The 23,834-nt window shown below is 52.5% G+C and overlaps 1 protein-coding gene across 1 annotated transcript in view; it reads left to right on the top strand.

Annotated features, from left to right (window-relative positions):
* CDH4 (cadherin 4) overlaps nucleotides 1-23,834 on the top strand; it is a 646,426-nt gene that overhangs the window by 487,420 nt on the left and 135,172 nt on the right. The window contains exon 4 of the mRNA XM_032257128.1: nucleotides 9,536-9,715. Within this exon, the coding sequence (XP_032113019.1) occupies nucleotides 9,536-9,715 (180 nt within the window). The remainder of the gene's footprint in view (nucleotides 1-9,535; nucleotides 9,716-23,834) is intronic.

Here is a 23,834-nt window from a genome sequence, read left to right as displayed (position 1 = left end):
CAACACCCTTAAAGAGGCTGCCACTGGAACACGCATACCATGCTCTCTCTTGTCAGCCACAATTCCTCATCTTTCTGTGTCTTCGCTTTGGTGGGAGGCAGGCTGAAGAGTGGGCAGAGGGGTGGGCAGTTTTGAGATCTTCACCCAGAGAAACATGGTGTTCGTGATGCTAATTAGGAACAAGGTGAAACCCCTCCACAGGGTGATGGTAATTGTGACAAGTTGCCTAAAGAACCAAGTCTAAACTGTCTCCCCCAGGACGCCCAGGCCCTCAGAGGTCACAGCACTGGCACTGGCTTTGCACACAGGTGCGGGGTGGTGGGGAGAGGGGTCCCAGGACCACAGCATGCTGGGTGATCCTCCATCCTCTGTGTCCTGGAGAGGAGGAAGGTGAGGGCTGAGTGCCCAGGCTCTGGGGCATGGCCTGAGTTCCAGCCGGCCTCCAGAGAACAGCAGCATGACGCTGGGCAAGTTATGGACCCTCCTGGGTAAAAATGAAGGCGATGGCTCCCTGCCCCTGCTCAATCCTGGGCGCAAAGAGCCAAGACCGCGCTGCGTCTCCCGTTAAGGCTTTCCTTGCAAACAGACACAGAACGGAAATAACTGCCCAGCTGTGTTCAGGAAACCTTTCTTTGTATTATTTCTATGGGAGTTTTCAGAATGATCTCCCCTTCTTAGAGATGAAAAGTAAGAAAGTCCGTGGTGCTCGTGGGGCAGGGAGAGCGTGTGCGGCCCCCACTGGTGTCATTGATGTAACCAAAAAGATCCCCTAAGTGCCTTTTCGGAACCAAACTCATGCAAATGCCGACTTAGAATGGCTCACATGTTCTGTTTGTGAGAGAATGTAGGTATCGTTCTGTTGTTTCAGTGTGTGTTTGTTAAATACCATTTTATTCCGTCCATCCTTAGCTACCATGGAAACCAGCTAGAAGGCTACAGACAATATCCTAGTTAAATATTTTAAATATACATGTTTTCGGGGAAGCAAAATGGACCCTTTCTCACAGGTACACTGAAAAGGAAATAGGAGGTAGAGGAATGAGCTCTGTGTAGATTTTAGTGCACCCCCTTTTTAAAAGAAATCTAATTATCCTCAGTAAATATCCATACTAGGTTTGACATTTGGCGGGGGAGCCCACATTATAGCATGTTTAACCCAAAGCTCTGAGGAAGCGGTGAGAACAGGAAGACTGCAAATCACACCGTCTGAAAAGAGCCATAAATAGCATTGATATTTGGGGAAGAAATAGTATCCTTCCTGCTCCAACACAGCAATGCACGTCCATCATGTGGACACAGCTGGTCCTTCCCTAGATGTTCATGTCGATGACAGACTCCTGTGCCATTGGTGGTCTTGGGACACTAGACTCTAAGACGTGGTGTGTGTATGGCTGGGATCCGCCACGTATTTACCCAAACATTAGAGCGTTCAGCAAAACAAGAGCCGGAAATGCACCATGAGACAATTTCTGGGTCTGTGGTCACTGTCGCATGAGAAGCTGCCAGCACCCAGGAGCCTGAGGCCAGACCACGTCAAACGCCAGTGGCTTTGGGGACAGAGGTGCTGGGTGGCTCAGACGGCAGCGCACAGAGGGGTGAACGCTGATCTTGTTAGTGGGTTATGCACAGAAGACGCTGTGGCCTCAGCAGCGTTCCAGGACCTACACAGGGTTTCAGAGCTCCCAGAACCTTCCATCCTGAGAGTGCTTTTCTCCCTGCATTCCCAGACAGGGCACTTTGCCTCTCATAGGAAGCTCCAGTGCATGGAGCAGCCTCATACACCGTGCTGCTCAGCCATGCCAACAGCTCTGCACAGCAGGGCTATGTTAGAGGGCTGGGGACAGGGAAGAGCCGCGATGCTTTGCCTTTGCAGCCAGTCCTGCTTCAAGGCCGCCCCAGGCGCCAGCTGGCTCTGCTGTGGGGATAGGACAGGGGGCAGGAGCTCCCCTGCAATGTTTCCCTCGGCCACCCAGTCCACAGGTGGTGGACTTTCCAAGTCGGAGTGAGAGCGTTTCGTATGCACTCACTAGTGGCACCTCCGAGATCTGGTCTGTGCCCATCACCATTCTACACCATCGTAAGGCATGTTAGAAACAAAATCCACAAATTAGATGCGTCTTATGCCTGACGTGACCACACAGCGGGACTGGCGAGCATCCCCATTTGTGAAGAAAGTTCTTCTCTCTGAGATCAGTTCTCCAGTGATGATGAACCTGACGTGACCACACAGCGGGACTGGCCAGCATCCCCATTTGTGAAGAAAATTCTGCTCTCTGAGCGCAGTTCTCCAGTGATGATGAACCTTCCATTCACACTGAAAACCCTCTCGAATACCCACCATTCACCCAGATTTCTCCTTCTGGAGACATTTGCCACCTCTATTTTTGTCTTCACAGAAGAGGAGGCTCTGTTTTCCCACCACATGACTCACAGAGGTGTGGGGAGGGGAGCCAGCAGAATCCCCAGCTCAGGGCTGTTGCAAATACCCTTTTCTTCCTTGGTGGAATGGCTCCCGCTGCCCTCTGTCCAGCCTGGAAGACCAGGAGAGGCGGCAAACTCAGGGAAGTGAAGAAGCACAATCCCCTCTGTGTCCCCTCCCCGTTGTTTGACACCGGGTCTAGTTTATCTGCTTATGGAAATCGGACCCTCAAGCTCTGTGGCTACAGAAGCTTGTCTCTCAGGAATACGGGTTCACAGGGCTGTGCTGCCCATCAGAGAAATCCACTGGCTTGAGAACCTCCCCAAAGAGCCACTTTCTTGGGTAGTGGGACCCAGCGGTTACACCTTTCCCGGAGGGGGCAGATGTACCCCATCAAGCTGACACAGAGCACCTCGACCATGGCAACAGCTGGCACAGTGACCGAGGTCATGTCCCACCAGAAACTGATTTGGAAATGTTCCCATAAATCTCTTTCATTGAATCACATGGATTTGTGCCCATGCATTTTCTCAACATTGTGGGGAACGTCAGATGCTAAGGAAGTGTCCCGCAGGGTCAGTGCAGGACCTGCCCACTGGGCGGGATGGCAAGGGAGGGATGCCACCACTGCCATCCGTGACCTGTCGCCAAAGGTCGGGGCTGCCAGCCTTCCTTAGACACGTACTATGGATCTGGTGTCAGGAATTTGAAGTAATTTCCATGTTCATGCCATCTCTTAAGGGTAATGACATCGACCAGGAACTGGGGGATACTCGCTTCTCCTCACTGAACCTGGCAGGAGCATCAGGCCCCCACAATGAATAACCTGTGCTCAGGGGACCCAGACCCTGCTCCCTGTTCCATCTGCACCACACTGGGGTTTCAATCAGGTGCACCCCATCTCGGCCCATCTATCCAAGAGGACTTCTCTGGTGTCTGTGCCTCTGGGAGGCATTTTCACACGATGGCCACAGCACTGCAGAGTGAGCGCTCGGTTCAGGACGCCCAGGTGGCTCGTCCGCCCTGCAGAGAGCCTCATGCGATGCGTCCAGAAGGTCTGAAGTGGGACCTGCCATCTGCATTTCTACCACAAGGAAATGTTAAAATAGTTGCTCACCATCCACCTGCGAACCAGCTCACGTGCCTCCATCAGACCGAGATTGTGGGGAAAGACCCCCCTTCTTCCATGAAAGATGCTCTGGGAGTTTCTGAATGAAGCAAGGTCTTGGTGGCTGGCCCTCCCCCATGTGGCTCTGCCTCTGAGTGTGTTAGCATCTGTCCCTTCACTTAAAAGCCAGGGTTCTTCCTTGGCTCTTCCTAATTCCAGGCTCCTAACAGATGAGTGAATTCGAGATTTTAAAAATATGACAAATGATAGCTTTTTGCATGTAGGTTGAGGGGTACATATGATTGTATTCTTTCCTGGACACTTTTTCTTTTTCAAAAAACAGAAAAAGGCGACACTGTAAAGCCTGCCCCAGAGTTGTTTTGCATGCTTTGTGTGTCACTTGCGAGCGATGAGGGGAGGGAAATGACCCGCTTTTTGCCAGCCTTGAGTTTTCCCTGGGGACCTCACCTCACAGTCACAACCAGTTACAGCCTCATCACACAGAGAGCAATTCTCTTACAAGGAGAGCAAGACCCAGGCGCGGAGCAGGGCTGCCCGGAGCTTAAGAAAATTAAACCATGTAGCCCTGAGAAGCCGGCAGGGCAGAATCCAGCCCTCGGGAGGACGCAGGCCACTGCAGTGTGCAAGTGTGGGCGTGGGGGCTACAGTGTGGTTTTCTCAACACGCACGTGGCCCACGAACCCAGGACTGTGGACTTCCAGTGGGGCAGAAGCTGTCTTTGTCTGCATGACTTCCTTTTGTCCTCTTAAGTTCATTCACCTCCCATCACTTCCCCTGATTCATGTGTTCTTGTGGGTGAGGGATTTGTCACTGGATCCCTGGGAGGAGAGAGGATGTCTACCCTCGAGATTTGTGCAGGAAGCCTGCACAGAGAGACCCGGGGCTGGAGAGGAGTTCATCCTTAAAGACCATGAGACCACCCAGACGCCTTGAGCCATAGGCAGAGTGGGACACACCTCCACACGGGGCCGCCTGGGCAGCCCGCTGGAGCCCAGACTGTCTTTCATCCTTAAAAAGCCGAGTCCACTTAGCGTGGGACCCTGTTGCGTATCCACCCCACTCAGTGAGAGTTTCGTGGTGCCTTCCTCCCCAGACGTGAAGTGAAGCCTCCGCTCCCCAAGGTGCCCCAGCCTTTGGCTTCCAACATCACTCCCGCCCCCAATACTGCCCACACCCCAGGCGCCCAGGTAGCCCCAGTGCCAGCCCCTCCCATCAGCCAGGAGCCGAGGCCCAGGGAGAGTGGAGCCTCATGCAGGTCCCAGGGCCCAGCCCTAGGATCCATGCCTGGGGGCTCCTGCCACCGCTGCCTCCGTAAATCACCGTTTTTGAGCAGGATCAGCAGAATGTGTCCATGGGAAGCACAGTTGATTAGGGCTCAGGGGGAAGAGGTGGTCTGAAATGAGATGCTTTGTAAATAAAGGCTGATTAAGAAGCAGGCAGCTTTAGAGTCATCTGCACCTTGGACACACATCCCTGGGGGCCTCAGGCTCCCACACCCTTCAGCTGTCCCTGGGAAATATGGTCCTGTCCCCATTCTGTGCTGGGCAGGTAGGCTCTGACCTTGGAACCTGGTCCCCTGGACAAGCTCCTCTGCCACCACTCCTGGATGCTCAGGGCTTGAAGGGGTCCCAAGAGTGGGCCTCCCACAGCCTTGTGTAAGCAAGAGGCAGGAGTGGTGGCATGTTTTACCAGGCACCTGGGGCGCACTGCTCTGGGCTCTGACGATGCCCCAGGCTGCAGACTCTCTCCACCCCTGGGCTCTGTTTGACCCATGGACCGCCATCCCCAGTCAGCCAGTGGCTGCATGTGCCATTTGGCGGCTTCCTTGGCGCTCCTGATTCTGCAGATCTGCAGGCATAAGCTTGACTGGACCCAAAGACCAGCTCAGCCACCGGGACCCTCCTGGACCCTACTAGTTACAGGACTTCGAGCTTGTGCTAAACTGTCAGGATTCAGGGAGCAGGTGTGGCAAAGTTATGGTGCTGCTGGGCTGCTGGTTTTGAGAAATTTGTGATGTGCTCTATACACAAACACAGAGATACACAGACACACACAAGCATATGCCTAGCTGTGCATGTGTAGAATGCATAAACACACATGTATTCATACATATGCCTGTGTGCACGTATGTGCATATATTCACACACCCACACATCTGCACTTACTTGATGTGTGCATTAATACATATCTCTACATGCACGTGCGTATGTGCATGCATACACGTGTGCATGGCGCCTGTCTACACGTGTGCATGTGTACTATCTCGTTTCTGTAAATGGTGGAGTAGAGGTCACCGTCAAGCCATTCCCCAATGCTCAGTCTTCACTCACTCAGAAGTACGGAAGAAAGACATGCACCAGGGAAAATCAGCAGGTGTCGTCTGTTAGAAAATATTTTTAAGAGCAACTGGAAGCATTATTTTTAATGAGTATAATGATGCATCCGTGTTTATGTGATGTATTCTGAATGGGCCCAAGATGACTGCATGCTCAAAAGAACACTCTTGTTTCACCAGGGTAAGTGCTAATTGTGGTTGACGTTTTTTTCCAGGGAAGCGGTGCATCTTCCAGGCAGAAGCCCGTGCAGGTCTGGCATTTTCACCAGATTTTGTTATTACATTTGTCTCACAGCTTTAAAATAGTAGCAAATATGTGCAATTTATTTAAACAACACTAGGGAAATTAACGCCATGCAAGCTCATCCTAAGCAAATGATGATGAAGTTTTTTTAAAAAAAACGGCTGCACAGAAACCCTTTAAAACTCAGAGTCTGAGATTCAGAGGGCCCTGGTGAGCCACTGCTGGTTCTGAAGCACCACCAGGTGGGGCAGACCAGCCAGGCTCTGCCTCAGTCTCCCGCTGGGAGATGTGAGGGAGCTGCAGACGGCCAGAAGGCCCCTCCTAGAGTTGGTGCCGGAGGCTCCCTTCTCTCTTATCTGGGAGAGATTGGTCCAGGTGGCCTGCCCTCATACAGACCTGCTCAAGAACAAAAGGAATGCTTCCAACGCCCTTCTCCAGAGGTGGATCCCTGATCGCCTATGGGCTGGGAGACCCCCTGATCACCTGTGGGCCGGGAGACCCCTGATCCCCAGCCACAGTACATCTCAGGTGTGGTTGGCGGCCCCACCCCAGAGTTAAGTCCTGGGTGAGACCTAGGAACCTGCATTCCTAATGAGCTCTCCAGGGTGCTGAGCTGCTGGTCTTGGGACCAGCCTGGGAGCTCAACCCTGTTTCTCCCAGTCTGGGATTTATGGAACACATCCCTGGTACAGGAAACATCACTCAGACCCCCTTTTCCCCTGGTTCCCCGCCTCTTCCATGGGACAACTGATTTCTGCCCAGCTGGGACCACCACGGGGTCCGGCAAAGGGGGTTCACAGGCAGAGACCACAGAAAGGAGGGGTCGCACTTTCGGGTGCTCCGGCTTTGGGGTCACACTTCTGGCATCCAAATCCTGCCTCTGTTGAATGGGCTGTATGCGCTTCAGGGGTGCCTTGGCCTCTGTGAGGTAGTAGGTGGGGATGGATGGTGGTGCTCCCCGCTGAACTGGTGAGAGGAAGGATTCGGGGGGAGACTGCATGGAACAGCATTTGGCCTGAGCCTGGAACCTGAGTGCATGCCGCAGCTCTTGTCATCGTTCCTGTTGCTGTGTTGGTGTTATTTCTAGCCGCTTTCAGCAGTGGGATTAATCTGGTCTTTCTCATCAGAGATGAGAGCTGATTCACCTAAATTGTTGTATCTCCAAGGTAAAGACCAGGCTCCCAGGGAGGCGCTGTCTGTCTGGGGACAGGTCTTGGAGGACAGGTGGGTCTTGGAGAACAGGTGGGACATCTTCAGTGGAAGGGCCTGATGCAGAGTCCTGCTGTCATCCTCGTCGGACTTTCAGTCCCTATGAGGCACTGGCTGCTGTCTGGGCAAGGAAACCAGTGTGTGCATTTTGATGTGTTTTCTTCCATTTCTTTTTTCTTTTCCTTTCTTTCTTTCTTTTTTTTTGAGACAAAGTTTTGCTCTTTTTGCCCCGGCTAGAGTGCAATGGCATGATCTCAGCTCACTGCAACCTCCCCTCCTGGGTTCAAGTGATTCTCCCCTGTCAGCCTCCCAAGCAGCTGGGATACAGGCACATACTACCATGCCTGGCTAATTTTATATTTTTAGTAGAGATGGGGTTTCATCATGTTGGCCAGGCTGGTCTCAAACTCCTGACCTTGGGTGATCCGGCTGCCTCGGCCTCCCAAAGTGCTGAGATTACAAACATGAGCCATCGTACCTGGCCTCTTTTTCTATCCTTTAAAAAAATGCAGTAGGTTTGGTGGGTCAGTCCTGTAATCCCAGCAATTTAGAAGGCCAAATGGGGTGGATCACCCAGGTCGGGAGTTTGAGGCCAGCCTGGCCAACATGACAAAACTCCATCCCTACTAAAAATACAAAAATTAGCCAGATGTGGTGGCGGGCTCCTGTAATCCCAGCTACTCAGGAGGCTGAGGCAGGAGAACCACTTGAACCCAGGAGGCGAAGTTTACAGTGAGCAGAGATTCTGCCACTGCACTCCAGCCTGAGTGACAGAGCAAGACTCTATCTCAAAAACAAAAAAAGAAAACGCAGTTGATGCTGTATGTTTGCTTTTGTGCTATTTCTCCACTTACTAATATTCTATGGCCTTTTTTTCTTGTCAGCCTTAAACGAGTAAACTTTTAATGACTATAATATTCCAAGACAGGAACACAGTGTAATGCCTTTATAGTTCACTGTCAGACACTCAGATTTGTGCTCTAGTGTTTTTACTTATATAAGAACATTTGCAATAAACATCTGTTTACAAGGACTTTGGTCCACCTGGAGCTTCCTGGGGACAGATTTCCAGCTGTGGAGTTATTGGGTCGAAAGGGACCATCCTTTTTGAGGTTCTTGATAGTCACTGGAAACTGGAAGGCAGAGGGCTGTGCTGAGTGACCATGGGGCCACAGCAGCAGGGACCACATCAGTGTCAGGCCTGATGGCCTTAAGTCCCATGCCAAGCATGGCCAGACATTTTCTCATTGTCATCCGATGTCATTCCCATAGCAGCCCCTAAACTCAGGGCCATCGCTACATCTCCCTTCTGTAAGAGAAGAGCCTGGGATTGTGCAAGAGGAAGGCACACATCACATGAGCTTTTGCACAAACACACAAGTGTGGGTCCAACGCCAGATCCCATGCCCTCAGCCGTCACCCTCCGCTCCCTGCCTCACAGTGCACTCCCAGCGAGATCCCACGCCCTCGGCCGTCACCCTGCACTCCGTGCCTCACAGCGCACTCCCAGCAAGATCCCACGCCCTCGGCCGTCACCCTCCGCTCCCTGCCTCACAGCACACTCCCAGCGTTGCAGATTCCCTTTGCTCAGTCTTGTCAATTTGGCAGGTAAAAAAGGATGTGTTACTTTGATATGCATTATTTGATACTGGGAGACGTGGGCATTTTTCATAAGTTTATTGATCATTTACATTTGTTTTGCTGTGAATTATCTGTTCATGTCCTTTTCTTGTTAGGAAACAAGATTCCATTTTATTTTCTTACTGATTTGTAAGAGTGCTTTATATAGTGACTATTAACCTCGCGTCAAATTGTTATAAATCATGTTTTCCAAATGTGTCAGTTGCCTCCTGGGTATGTTTTCATAAACGGGAGTTTTCCAGTAAAACGTGTTAGCCTTTTCTTTTGTGATCTCTTGCGTAGTTTTCTGGGGGTTACAAAGCCCTGCCTACGCTATTGGTGACATTGTCCACTGTATTTTCTCCATTCTTTATGGTCTCTTTTTCCCCACGTACTGTGTGATCTGCTCCATCATATTGACGGGGATCGCACTGGACTTTTCCCCTAACACTCAGCTCCCGTCCCAGTGTTATCCTGCTCTTCCCTCTCAGTCCCCAGATCATCTTAGCACATGCTGCTTTCCTCTGTGCAAAACCTAACCAGGCTTCATTGCCTCTTCTCTTCCCTTTCCAAATAAAGGCACAGAAAGGGAAGAAGACCGTGGCTCTGGACCCGTCTCCACCTCCGAAGGACACGCTGCTGCCGTGGCCCCAGCACCAGAACTCCAACGGGCTGAGGCGGCGAAAACGAGACTGGGTCATCCCACCCATCAACGTGCCCGAGAACTCACGAGGACCCTTCCCACAGCAGCTTGTGAGGGTGAGTCCAGACCCCCTGCCACTGGCGTGGGGGTCCTTGCGCGGGGGTCTCGGCGTGGGGGCCAGGCCCTTCTTTTGACATCACAAAGCTGGGGTGGGCTCTGCATTTGGTGTCTAAGAAGGCTGCAATTTCATCCTTTTGGTAATGAGATAAGCATTACACAGGCAGGAATTCTGGCGAGAAAGCTGCATCCCCCAAGGCGGATGAGTCTTTGTGAGTTGCGGGTGATTTCTGTCTTGGTTACTTTCGAATGGCTGCTCTGGAAGCGGTGGGCAGGGGTGTGGATCGTGGCCTTTGACCTCTGACCCCTTTCTTTGGTCTGATTGCTCATATTTATTTCCATGTGTGACTAAGATCGTGGATGATGGGAAGGTGGTGTGTCTGCCATGATGATCGTTGCGCCAAGGCCAAAGTGGGCTGGGCCATGGGCCGTCCGTGGGTTCGTGGTGTCCCTGAGCGCTGAAGGCCACCCTAGATTGCTTTTACTGCAGAAATAATTTATTTTACAAATTTGTGTTTCTGTAATCAAGGCCATCAACCAGTAATTTCTTCTTCCCTTTGAAGAAAATTGCAGTCCAATCTGAGCAATAATTTGATAAAAGGATGGTGAGAAATCCATTGTAAATTCCCACCCATTGTGGAAAAGCCTCACCCCACTCTTTGGAAATGAGGGTCCCCAGAGTACGCAGAGGGGACATTCTCATTCTTCATGCTGATTAGCGTGTTTCGTTTCTCATTCCTTTCAACGCCGAAGGCTGGGCTGTGCATTTGGAATGCATAGATGGGTGGAGGAAAGCAGCCACCAGGCAGGTGGCGAGGGCTCCATGGCAGTGTGGGAGCCCTAATTCTTTGTCTCCCTAACTCAGCCACCAGGGCACCCTGCCAGGGAGCAGCCAAAATGGCCAGTTGTTTAGAGCAGAAACTCTGACGTGAGTGAATGCAGTGTGTGTGCACACCCAGCCAAGGTGGCTTGGTTGCAAATACATCACCTGCCTTCTCTGCCCAGAGCCGGCCCTCCCACCTCAGCGCCCAGCCTCTGCTGCATCCTCCCCATCAGGGGCTCAGCTTTCCTGGACTGCCCACACCCCTTGAGGGGCCAGTCTGGGTTGGAGATTTTGCGGTGAAATGCAGTTCAGGGCTTAAGGGAAGCCACCAAGGGTTGGAACCCCATCCTTGGGGGAGCTTCCCAGGCCCACATCTCCTGCTGCCCACAGCCCAGTCACATGGCCATGTCTAATTGCAAGGGGCACTGGCAGCGAGTCCACTCCATGTCCTGAAGGAGCAGGAAATATGTCTGGTGAACGGCTGGTCTCTGCCAAAGCAGTTTCTAAAGATGAGATCAGCCTGTGTCATTTCCTCCCTGATGTCCCCACTGTCCCAAGGAGCCCACTTGCACCGCCACCAGAGCCCTCGGCGAACAGTTCACGTGTAATTCACCAACCAGGTCTACCCTGCTTTAGTTGGCCATAGTGCTTGGTGTTATCCAGCTGTATTATCATGATTTATTCACCTGCTTACTTCTCTAAGAGGAGGCTTCCTGAAGGCAAGATCTTGCCTATATCCCTAGTGTTGTAAACAGCCCTTGGCACACAGTGGGCACTAAATTTGTTGAGTGAATGAGTGATAGACATGATCTCAGTGGTGACTGTTGTCCTGGGCGCCCATCAGCTCACCCTGGAAAATGGCGCAACTGCTGGAATTTAGCAGAAACGTTAGCATTGGCTGTCCTGGCTCTCAGAGTCCTCCAAATATCGATGTGACTCACACAAAGGCATCCCCTCCAGCTTCCATCTGAAGGAAGAGGGGAGAGCATCCAGACTGAGCTTGATGCCTAGGGAAGACAGACCTTAGCGAATGGAAAATGGAATTTCCATTATGGCTTCTGTAGATTTGTTTTCTAGACGGACTCCAAGTCATTACGTAAGACTCTGTGCATGCACACACACACACACATGCACACACACACAGTCATGCACACACACACGCATGCACACACACACGCATGCACACACATGCACACACGCGCATGCACGCACACATGCACACACACACATATGCATGCACACACGCATGCCTATGCATACACAGGCACACACACATACACACACATGCATGCACCGCCCTGCTTCATGCACACATCCTCCTACATAGTCACGTTTCTGTTTGCCACCTCCTTTTCTCCACCCTCCCCTGTGTCTTCCATTAGCTTCTTATCTAGCACAGCCAGTGGTTTTGGAGGGGCTTTCCTGTCCCCGTTTCCATCTATAGGAAGCTGATGAGCTTCCTGGCAGCATTGGAGGGGAGGCGGCTCCTGGAAGAGTCCATGGTGAATGCAGCCTGATGTCGGGGACGGCAGGCTGAGCACAGAGCGCTTTGAGGTTCAGCTGGAATCAGCTGCAGTTCTACACTCATTAAGGCATTTCATTCTGATAAAATATGTTAAATGAAAAACGAGCAGGAGAGGAGGAGGCAGGATATTCTTCCCCAAAAACATCTGTTAATTACAGGCTTTTTCCTTGGAAGGAATATCACGTCTCTTCCTAAGCACTAGTGGTACCATGCAAGGGGAAACAGGGAACCTACTTGTAGAGAGGAAAGCCCCGAAAAACAGAGGTGTGGCTCTGACCGACAGGCTGTAGGGCCGGGGTGTCCACGGCACAGCGGGGAACCATGCCTGGTGGCTCTGCTACTGGAACCAGACCGCAGTCTAAAGTGAGGGGTGTCCACGGCACAGCGGGGAACCATGCCTCGTGGCTCTGCCACTGGAACCAGACCACAGTTTAAAGTGAGGGGTGTCCACGGCACAGCGGGGAACCATGCCTGGTGGCTCTGCCACTGGAACCAGACCGCAGTTTAAAGTGAGGGGTGTCCATGGCATGGCGGGGAACCATGCGTGGTGGCTCTGCCACTGGAACCAGACCACAGTCTAAAGCGAGGGGTGTCCACAGCATGGCGGGGAACCATGCCTCGTGGCTCTGCCACTGGAACCAGACCGCAGTCTAAAGTGAGGGGTGTCCACGGCATGGCGGGGAACCATGCGTGGTGGCTCTGCCACTGGAACCAGACCACAGTCTAAAGTGAGGGGTGTCCACGGCATGGCGGGGAACCATGCCTCGTGGCTCTGCCACTGAAACCAGACCACAGTCTAAAGTGAGGGGTGTCCACGGCATGGTGGGGAGCCATGCCTCGTGGCTCTGCCACGGAAACCAGACCACAGTCTAAAGCGAGGGGTGTCCACGGCACGGTGGGGAACCATGCCTCGTGGCTCTGCCACTGAAACCAGACCACAGTCTAAAGCGAGGGGTGTCCACGGCACGGCGGGGAACCATGCCTCGTGGCTCTGCCACGGAAACCAGACCACAGTCTAAAGCGAGGGGTGAGTGCGGAGGTGTAGCCACGCAATGGAAGGGACACTTGGAAGCCCAGGCCGTCCCTTCTTCTCAGGCAGAGGAGGGAGGAAGCCGCTCACCATCTGAATTGATTTTCCAGGAAGTCAGATTGAGACTCTTCCTTATGTCCCCAGGGGAACTAGGAAAATGGCAGGAGAGGCATCATTTAAAGGTTAGCAGGATGCCCTCCCTGGTCCTGGACTGGCTCTGGGCTGGACAGTTTGGGCACTCAGTCGGGTGCCAAGCAGCATGCATGCACTGGGGATTCAAGGGAGAGGGGATTTAGAGTTCTTCGTGGCCTTTGGGAACCACCAAGCAATCCACATTCTGCGTGAAATTCACAACTTGGCCCCGGCTGCTGTAGGGGTGGCCCCTGCACAGGCACGTTTGTGAAGGGTTTTAAAAGCCACTTCTTGGCCAGCACGTGCGGTAGGTTTGACTCCAGGCAAGATTCAGAGTGAGGATACAGTGAAACATTTCCGAAGAGGGTCTGTTGCTTGGCTGAGTCTGATACAGATTCACGGTGTGCTGCCTGCTGAGGTGGGCCAGGGCAGTGTAGGCGTCGGCTCCAGGTGATGAGGAGGAACGTGGTGCTCTTGGCTGCAAATCCTTTGACTTTGCAGTTGATATTTTAGAAGACAAGAAGTCATGCAAAGCGGTCTTCAGGGTCCCTGCCAGAGAGCAAAGCCTGGAAAAGAGCTGTCAACACAAGGCCCTCGAGGGCGGTCGCTACACAGTCGCAGAGCCTGAGAGGCGGGCCCCTGGAGGAGACAAGCAGAAGCCCATTTCCAGACAAGCACGGTCACAGGCGCACAGCCACAGGGGCTCGAAAAGCATTGCTCAAGTCAGCCCCGGCACCCGACAACTCAAATGAGCTGGAGCGGACGGAAGGGGAGTGTTTCCTTCCCGTTGGTGCACATACGCCCTGTTGCTTCACATCCAGCCACAATGCTTATGCCATTCTCTGTAAACAGAGATGGCTGGGTCTTTGGGAATGTGGAGGTGAAAGGGCGCACGCCTGCCCCACCCGGCTCAGGGCTGCTGGAGCGAATGGGTGATGCCCCAAGCCAGGCCCGCATCCTGAGACGCACAGCCGAGGCACTGGAGACCCCTCTCTGGCCCGTGGCAGGGGATCTGTAAAAGCTGATTGGGGCCAGGTATAGGTGGCTCACGCCTGTGATCCCAGCACTTTGGGAGTTCGAGGCGGGCAGATCATGAGGTCAAGAGATTAAGACCAGCCTGGCCAACCTGGTGAAACCCTGTCTCTACTAAAAATACCAAAAAAAAAAAAAAAAAAAAAATTAGCTGGTTGTGGTGGCGGGCACCTGTAGTCCCAGCTACTTAGGAGACTGAGGCAGGAGAATTGCTTGAACCCAGGAGGTGGAGGTTGTAGTGAGCTGAGGTCACGCCACTGCACTCCAGCCTGGTGACAGAGCAAGATTCGATCTCAAAAAAAAAAAAAAAAGTTGATTGGATGTGTGAGCACGTGTGGTGGAGCCAGCTGAACTTTAGCCCCGCGTTCTTTACAGAATGTTTGCTGGGTGACTTAGCGGTGTAATTAGCACGGAGTCCTAATCACGTTCTGATACTCTACAGCATCCATGCAGGCATGAATGACGGACGTGGTAGTCATTCATTGTCTCATGGAAGCAAATGTGGCTGTGTGGTCCCCACTGTCCTTGGGAGATGGTCTGAATCCTTGCCTTGCCCTGCAGATTTCATGAGCTCACACCACCACTTGGCTCAGCAAGCTCCAGCCATGCTGGGTGCCTTGTAGCTTCCAGACAGGCTTGTAGCCTTGGTCACCTGAAGTCCCATGCACAAGCTCTCCCCTCAGCCTGGAAGGTTTTCCTGGTGCACCTGACACCTCCCTCAACCCGCTATTTCCTACCAGCTGTGCGAACTCCCTGCTTTTCAGGAACCATCAGAGGCCTTCCCATGGGATGCCAGGGCACCCACTTTGCCTGCTACTGTGGCCAAGTTTTTGACACTGTTTTGTCAGTAATTATTGTTTGTGTCCCCCACTAAACCTAAAGCTCCTGCCAAACACGGCACTGGAGACAGCGCCGATGTCACTAATCGCTCGTTAAGTTAGGATGGTGGGTGTAGCCCCTGTGCCCACCTCTGCTGGTCAGCCCTTCATGGTTATTAGGAAGATCGTTATGGTAGGGATATCATACCTGGCAACATGAAATTGGAAGATCTTTTGGTAATGGTGGGGTGGTTTATTTCATTCTTACACCCCTATCAATAATAACTGTAAACTCTAGGGGAGACTGTTTAAGCTCTTTGAAGCTACTTGGGAGAAGTGGATAGTGGGCAGGATCTCAGGGGGACTCCACCCTCAAAGGAGAAAACAGCACTGGGTAAGGTTTGCGTGCAGGTGGCTTCCCCCTGAGGGCACCATCCTAGTCATCCTAATCCTGGCATCTAAGGGTGAGTAGATCTCATGCAGGAAGCCACTGTCACGCTGGTCACAGGAGTTGTAAGGTGGAGTTTAGAATCGACAAAGCAGCTGCAATGTGAGGGGATACATTCCAGAAAATACACAGCCACAGATAGAGACTCCCAAATATGCGTGTAAGCTCCGCCTGGATCCTTGGCTGCCCCAGAACTGTGGTGCACAGGGAGGCACCGGAGGACCCAGTGAAATGAACAGTCAGCAGACGGGAAGAACCAGGCAGAGGCTCCAAGGGAAACACATTGAGATCTGAGTCCAGCCAAGTGAACCCCCTGATGTAGTAAAAATAAGCACCCCAGAGAAAGTAACACAACCAGGGTCTCTACAAGGTCTCATTCACAGTGATCAGCATACACAGAAATATTATTAGACACGTCAAAAAGAGAGAAAATAGGATCCACAACCAAGAAAAAAGCTGCCCAGAAAAAGGAAGCCTGAGATCACCCAGACATTGGAAGTAGCAGCAAGGCCTTAACCCTTAGGCCAGAAAGGAATGATGCCAGTTGGACATACACACCTCCAGGAAGGATGGAGAGCTCAGGAAGAGATAAATTTGTGGGCTGATATAAAAGATGATCATTTTTCTTTTAATTTCTTTTAAAAAGCTGACTGTTTAAAGTACAGCACTGTATCAGGGAGATTATAATGTATGCTGATGTAGTAAATGTGACCACAGTTGGACAAAGGGCAGTTGCGGTCAGTGGAACGAGGCTGCTTCAATTTTCTGACGTTTCTGGTTAAGCGGCCCAATATCAACTCTAGGTAACTGCGATGCTTGTGAAGTCAAGATAAGTATTGTCATTAGTAATGTTAATAAAAATGAATTTCTTTAAGACTGGGTGCAGTGCCTCACGCCTGTAATCCCAGCACTTTGGGATGCCAAGGTGGACATATCACTTGAGACCAGGAGCTCAAGACCAGCCTGGGCAACATGGCAAAACCTTGTCTCTACTGAAAATACAAAAATTTGCCGGGCATGGTGGTGCACGCCTGTAGTCCCAGCTACTCAAGAGGCTGAGGCACAAGAATCGCTTAAACCCTGGAGACGGAGGTTGCAGTGAGCTGAGATCACGCCGCTGTACTCCAGTCTGGGTAACAGAGTGAGACCTTGTCTCAAAAAAACAAAAAATAATTTCTTTATGCATAAATTAAAACTCTTAATCACCAGATTGTCCAGTTTATTAGCACAAATAAATGAGTTTGGGATATGCCCATCTATGAAAACAAATGCAACGCATGAATGATTCTGAAGGCTTCTTCCAAATTCATCACCCGGCATCCTACCTAAAGATGCTAACGTGCAGTTCTAGGGCCGACGGTACAAACTAAATTCTCCAAAGGCACATTCCGTGATTTTTGCCCACAACCCTTCCTTAATACGCACATGTTTTCTAGATCAAAACATTAACTAAAGTGACACCAGGGCCTCCCTCCCTTCCTTTTCTTCGACCCATAACAGAAATGTCAGTCCAGTTCCTTAGGACGTTTCTCTCTGATGTCCTGTGCTCCTGGGGCCGTGTCAGACGTTAGTGTGCAGTCCCTGTCAGGCCCTGGATGGTGCGAATTTCCCGCCTCCCACCCCCTTCCTGCCTATGGATGGGTGCAGGCTGGACCCTGGCCTCCTCCTTCCTGGCCTCCAGCTCGCTGCCCTCCTACCCCTGGAGCGGAGGGGCCTTTCACACCTGAGCTGTGCTGGCCACTGCTCTGCTGCAGGCCGTCTGCAGCTCCCCAGGCTCACTCGAGGTCGAAGCTGTGGCCGAGGCCTGGTCACTGGGGGCTTGCTCCTGCCACCCAAAGATCCCGTCGGGATGCTCCTCCCTGGCCATCTGCCTGGCACGTGGCACTAGGGCTCACCAGCTCATTGGGTCTCTCCTCCAATGGCTTCTCTGCCATGAAAGGACCCCCACCCTATTCACACCCAACCTTGGCCCGCTCCCCGGTCGTGCCTCACCATGTCCTCACCCCCAGTGGCATTTCCTCATGGAAAGGGTCACACCTGTGGCGGCTCAGCTTTGCCTGTCATCAGCCTCCTCCTGCCGTGCTGTGCTCCCTGATCTTGCCCTGTCCGTGTCCCAGCCACCAAGAATGCAGCCTGGCCTAGAGAATCCCTCAGTGACCTGCTGCTGGAGGAGTGGATGGTGACCTGCTAGAGGCAGGAGCTTGATTTGGCCCGTGGGCTGTGGTTTGTGACCCCTAGACTATGCACTGCCTGTCAGGTAGTATTGTCTGGTGGATGCTTCACACCCCACACAGGTGTGCAGAGCCCTCACCCAGGTGGACAGGGCCCCCATCGAGGTGTGCAAAGCCCCCACCCAGGTGTGCACAGCTCTCACCCAGGTGGACAGGGCCCCCACCCAGATGTGCAGGAGCCTCACCCAGGTAGACATAACCCTCAGCCAAGTGCACAGAGCCCTCACCCAGGTGGACAGGGTCCCCATCCAGGTGTACAAAGCCCCCATCCAGGTGTGCAGAGCTCACATCCAGGTGGACAGGGTCCCCATCCAGGTGTGCAGAGCCCTCACCCAGGAGGACAGAGCCCCGCCCACGTGTGCAGAGCCCCGCCCAGGTGGGCAGGGCCTTCTAAAGTTCAGTACACCTCCCTTTCAAGGAGCCCCCTAAAGAGAGGTTTGATGCCAGCTTAGCCACTTTCTTGGAGGGCAGAGGTCCCTGATGCTCCAGCCCCTACCTGTGCTAGTGATCTTTAAGCCTTCAGAGCCAGGAAGCTTGTGAGTGAGTGGAAAATGAGGTAGGTTTCTCTCCCCAAAAGGAACCTTTAGACTGAAGGTCTCTGGGAAGAAACCAGGGGCAGGAGGTATCTCAGGAGCCGCCCTGAGTCTGGGTTTTCTCCCCATAAGCGGACTGTGGAAATGCCCCCTCTGCTTCACCATACACAGAATCCACGTCCAGGATGGGAGGACCTGCTCTGAGAGTGCTTCCACGAGAGGCCCTGGGGTCTTCGGCTCAGCCCTGAGGGGAAACGGGGCCCCTTGAGAAAGTTCGACCTCTCATTCACACAGCATCTCCTTCTACAGCAAGACAGCGTGGCATTTTGATTTGCCCATCACCTACACTCCAGGGCCTAAGGAGGGGCAGGTACATGTGTGCGCCACCCTCACGGCTGTCCTGTGAAGACCTAGACCCAAGACAAACGCCTTCACCCTGCTGCAGCCTGTGAGTTACCTGGCCACCAGACACCATCCTGAGACCCACAGGGAATTCACATTGTCCCTGCTGAAGCCAGAAGGACATGAAGAAAGCAGCCATTTTGGACTCAGCTGCCCTGGGTTGTGTGGTTTAATAGCTCACATGAAAGGAATGAGCAGACCCTTTGTGTTTACCGCCCCCTCATCCAAGCAGAAAAGGTTCCCTTTCTTGAATTGCTTTAATGGCCATATTTATGCAACTGAAATTTCCTAAAGAGGTGAAAGTAAAATCAAACTGCTGCAAATGCTCAAATAACTTATTGGAGAATGTTCAATTAGAATATATTAATATTTTAGATTTCCATTATTAATGGAATATTCAGTGATTTCATTTTGTCATTGAATTGCTGGAGCACCCTGCGTCACTGGGTGTTTAGGACAAGAGCTCAGGCACCTTCCACAAATGGACTCCCAGAGTTCGGCTGTGGCCCTGGACCCCTATGCCTGTGGGGCCAGCTCCAGGATGGCTGACCAGACGCTGTCCAGGTGCTAATGAGTGGGCTCCCAGGGCCACTGTAGGATGCAGCTGTTCTGAGGGCAAGTTTAAAGGAGGACAGTGTGCTGGGGTACATTGGGTGTCCAAGAAAGGGGCGTCCCTCATCCTTCAGTTGTGGTCTTCATACTTCAGAAGGCGAAATTGTCTTTGCATGAAATGATGATGATGACGATGACGATGACGTAGTGGTAGTTATCTATCCATCCATCATCCATCTGTCCATCCGTCCATCCATCCCCCCAGCCACCTAGCCATCTATCCCTCCATCCATCCATTCATGCCTTCACTAAGCCTTTCCATGTCAAGCACCCCTGTATTGGTCTGTTTTCATGCCGCTAGTAAAGAGATACCCGAGACTGGGTAATTTGTAACAGAAAGAGGTTTAATTGACTCATGACTCACGGTTCAGCATGGCTGGGGAGGCCTCAGGAAACTTACAATCATGGTGGAAGGAGAAGCAAACACGTCCTTCTTCACATGATGGCAGGAATGAGAAGTCAGATCGAAGGCGGGGAAAGCCCCATAAAAACCAGGAGATCTCGGGATAATTCGCTATCACGAGAACAGCATGGCAGTAACTGCCCCCATGATTCAGTTATCTCCCACCAGGCCCCTCCCATGACACATGGGGATTACGGGAACCAAGATTCAAGATGAGATTTGGGTGGGGCCGCGGCCAGACCATATCAACCTCCCAGTGTGCTGTTCTGGGTACAGAGGTTACAGCAGGGAACAGATGAAACAGTCCAGCCCTCGTGGAGTTTATGTTCAAAGACAGGGATAAGTAACCATTAGTTACAGTCTGGGGACCAGAGAATGTGGGGTGGCATTGAAGTTCCATTTCAGATAAGGTGACCAAGAAAGTCACTTCTGAGAGGACTGAATGCAGTGGCGGAGAGAACCATGGGGATGTCAAGGGGATGAGTGCTCTAGGCAGAGGGAACAGTAAGTGCAAATGCTCAGAGTCTTAGAGGAAGAGCCAGGAGGTCAGAGTGACTGAATAGAAATGGCCAGGGAGAGGGCAAGACGAATGAACTGAGAGAGTATCAGGGCCATGTCATTCAGGAGCATGTGGCCATGGGAGGGACTTGGTGGTTTACTCTGAATCCCAAGGGGTGGTGTGGTATGGCATAAATTGATTTGCCAAGACTCCTCTGACTTCCTTGAGGGAACAGGCAGAGCAGGAGCAAGGGCAGCAGCAGGAGGTGGCTTCACAACCCTCCAGCCAAGCAGTGAGGAGGCTGGGGGTGTTGTTTTAATGTCCCGCCCAATAAAACAGTTGGAAACTCCAATAAATCCTTTTTTTCTTTGTTGAGTTTACTTACCACTGAAATTCAAGATTTTGGAGCAGCCCAAAAATTAGCTAGCATGGTGGTGCACGCCTGTGGTCTCTGCTACTAGGGAGGCTGAGGCAGGAGGATTGCTTGAACCCAGGAGGTCAAGGACGCAGTGAGCTATGATTGTGCCACTGCACTCCAGCCTGGGTGACAGAGGGAGATCCTGTCTCAAAACACACACAAATTTGGGGAGCAGCTGCCCTGGGACTTGCAAAACCCTTGGGTCCCTCCCTCTCTCTAAGCTTGGAAGGGAAAGAGGGAGTCGTGCCCAACCCAGCACCTGCCCCATCGCCCCTGAGAGCTGAGAACAGCAGAGGGTGCCCGTCCAGGGTGCAGTGAGAGGAGGTATCCCACAGGAACTGTGATTATGCCCATGTACAGACAGGAAACTCAGGCGTGAAGGTTTCTGTGCCCCACCCAACTCTCTCTGAACCAGCCCCAGGTCTCTCCCGCGTGTGAGACTAGCAACCAACTCCCGGTCCACTCAAAGATGTCTTTAGTTATACACGTGCAGAGGCTTTAAGAAATGTGAATTCGTTCCCAACCTCTTACTCAAGAGATATCATCTGAGATGTCTATTTAAAATTATCTGAAGAGAAAAGCCACATGCAAAATGATGTCCTGGTACACTCAGGACAGCTGATGTCACCAGGCCCACGGCCCCTGCAGGAGGCTGGACAGAGCTGAGGAGCAGCGTCCCTCACATGCAGCCTTAGCCCCAGCTGGCCACAGTCCCCACCACCCCGACTGCATTGAGCTGCTCTGAATAAGCAAACATATACGGACATCGTCCCAACAGCTTCCTGGCTGGGAAGGCAGGACAGGCTCAGTGCACTGAGCCGGGTACCAGGGTGTGAACAGAGCACAGGTGGGTGGGGCTTGAACTGTGGGGTCCCTGTAAGGTGTTTGGATTTTATTTCCATTTCTCAGGAAGCCTGTAGACCATTTACAGCAGGTACAGGCCAGAGAGTGCTGGGTCATGCTGCAGGGCCCTCCGCAGACTCGGTGGGTCTGCTTGGCACATCTCGGTGACAAAGGCTGCTTCCACCTCCTAGCACATCCCCATCTCATGGGGGAGACGTGGGGACAGGTGTGCTCCAGGCATTGAATGCCACCCCCACTCAAAGGCCCAGGCAAGTCACGTTGGGAGAGCACCCCACGGCCCAGCAGAGGTGTGAATGAGTGAATGAACATTTTGAATGAGGGAGGGAAGGAGGGAGCTGGGGAATGGGTGAGGAGAGACTGACTGACCGTGTCACTTATGGGCCTCTGGGTCCCAGGTGAGCAAGTACTGATGGCTCCAGCACCTCTGCAGGGCAGCTCCACACGGTAAATCCGGGACCCACCTGGGGGCGGTCCTTGAAAATGAAGTTGCATCCATCCATCTACCCAACCATCCACCCCCCCACCATCCATCCATTCATCTCTCCATCCATCCATTCATTCGTCTACACATCCATCCACCCATCATCCATCCATTCATCTTTCCATCCATTCATTTCTCTCTCCATCCATGTATTCGCCTGGGTGTGGGGAGGGAACCACAAGAGGACATTTCTCCTCCTCAGCTGGCATCATTTTATGGGCGTCTGCTCCATGAGAGGGTGAGGGCTTGATCTGGATGTCTGCAACCCTCAAGGAATGAGAGGCTCCCTTTGAATCCCTCATGACCGTGAGGTCGCAGAGCTTCTGTCTCACTTTGTGTGTGCACGTGAGGAGCTGGAATGTGGCAACTGGAAAAAGAAATGGCCCTGGGGGGCTGGGGGAGGGCTGGGAGTACAGACAGGGTAGGAATAAGGCACAGTGCAGGTTCTGGTTCCAGGATTCCTACTGGCTTGGAAGGGAAGTGATGGCAGAGGAACCCTGGGGAGATGGACATTCATCTTCCAGGATTCTGGCTCCCAGCTCCCTGCCGACACCCAGAGGTGGGGTCAGGAGGCCCCCAGGTGCCAACAGCAGGTGTTCCCTGGAGCTGACAGAGGAGACAATCCTCCTGGGCTCCCACCCCAGCAGCATGTTCCTGCTGACAGCAGTCCTGCAGGAGGCCTGACCATTTGGTGTTTCCTGTTAATTTCTAACAGCAGACATTTCTAATATTCTGAAGACTCCTTTCTCAGAATATTAGAAACCCAAGGAGGAAAAGCCATGGCCCCAAAGCTCTCTGTGCAAAGGCCTGACTTCAGCTCAGAGAAACAAGGGCATGGGAGATGAGGCCCAAAAGCAAAGCCAATGAGAAGTGAATGCGCAGGGGGGGAATGCATCTTGGAAACTGAGCTGTCCCTTAGCCACAGAAGACAGCAGAAAACGCTGCGGCAGCTTCCGCTTTCCGAGTGGGCTGAAACAGTCAGCCTTCTGTCTTCAACGTGGGACTTTAAAATCATGCCCCAGAAAGAGACTTTGTCCCCAGGGCCCCAGCATCAAGCTGGCCTGGGTTGTTTTGGTCGGGCAGAAAGTCTTGTTTGACACGGGTATGGGCTCGTCAGGCACCAGGGCTCGGGGACCTCCCTGCTACCGCCCAGGGGAAAAGGCCCTGAGGCTCTCTTGATGGTGCTGGCTTTCCCCGTGGAGGCCCGAGACGGCCCACAGATGTTCTGCACCTGTGCTGTGTGCGGCCCTGTCAGAGCGGTTTTCCGTGGAGTTATGTTTGATTTGGGGTTTGAGGCCTCATGAGTTGTAATGCTTATTGAAGCTGGGAAGCTGATTTCATTTTCCCAAAATGTAGGCTGATTAAAACAAGAAATTTGTGGAGCCTTAGTGTCTGTTTCTTAAAAGCAAAATTAAGCATTCAGCTAAGCTGCATGTCAGAAAAGGGGGGGCGCTGTGCTGGCACCCCAGGATAGAAGTGGCCAGCAGCCGCACCCTGCCTGTGTGAAGCAGCCTCGCCCCAGAGGACAAAGCCAGGAGGATCTTATCTGATCTAATGGCTGCAGGAACTTTCTACACTCGTAAAGCAAATCAGGGAGGAGAGGAAATTGTTGATGTGCTCTGAGTTTCCGCAGAAAATCGTTCCCTGTGTCGCTGCATGCGTGAGCTGCTTTACCCGGGGCACGCCAGTGCCTCAGCCCAGCAAGCCGACATGCAGGCCCGGAGTCAGGCAGGGGCTGCAAACACGGTGTTCCCACTCACCACGGCCTCTGGGAGGTAGAAGTGGTGGAGAAGGGAAAGGGGTTATGGCTGTCCTGTGCTATCAATTTGGGACAGCCCAGGCCTGAAGACTCTGTCTCTATAAATAA

The sequence above is a fragment of the Sapajus apella genome, unplaced genomic scaffold (assembly GCF_009761245.1).
Source record: "Sapajus apella isolate SASKATOON/1434 unplaced genomic scaffold, GSC_monkey_1.0 scaffold96, whole genome shotgun sequence".
In the NCBI taxonomy this organism is placed as follows: Eukaryota; Metazoa; Chordata; class Mammalia; order Primates; family Cebidae; genus Sapajus; species Sapajus apella.
Note: the sequence above shows the minus strand (reverse complement) of the source record. Positions and strands in the feature narration are given on the sequence as shown.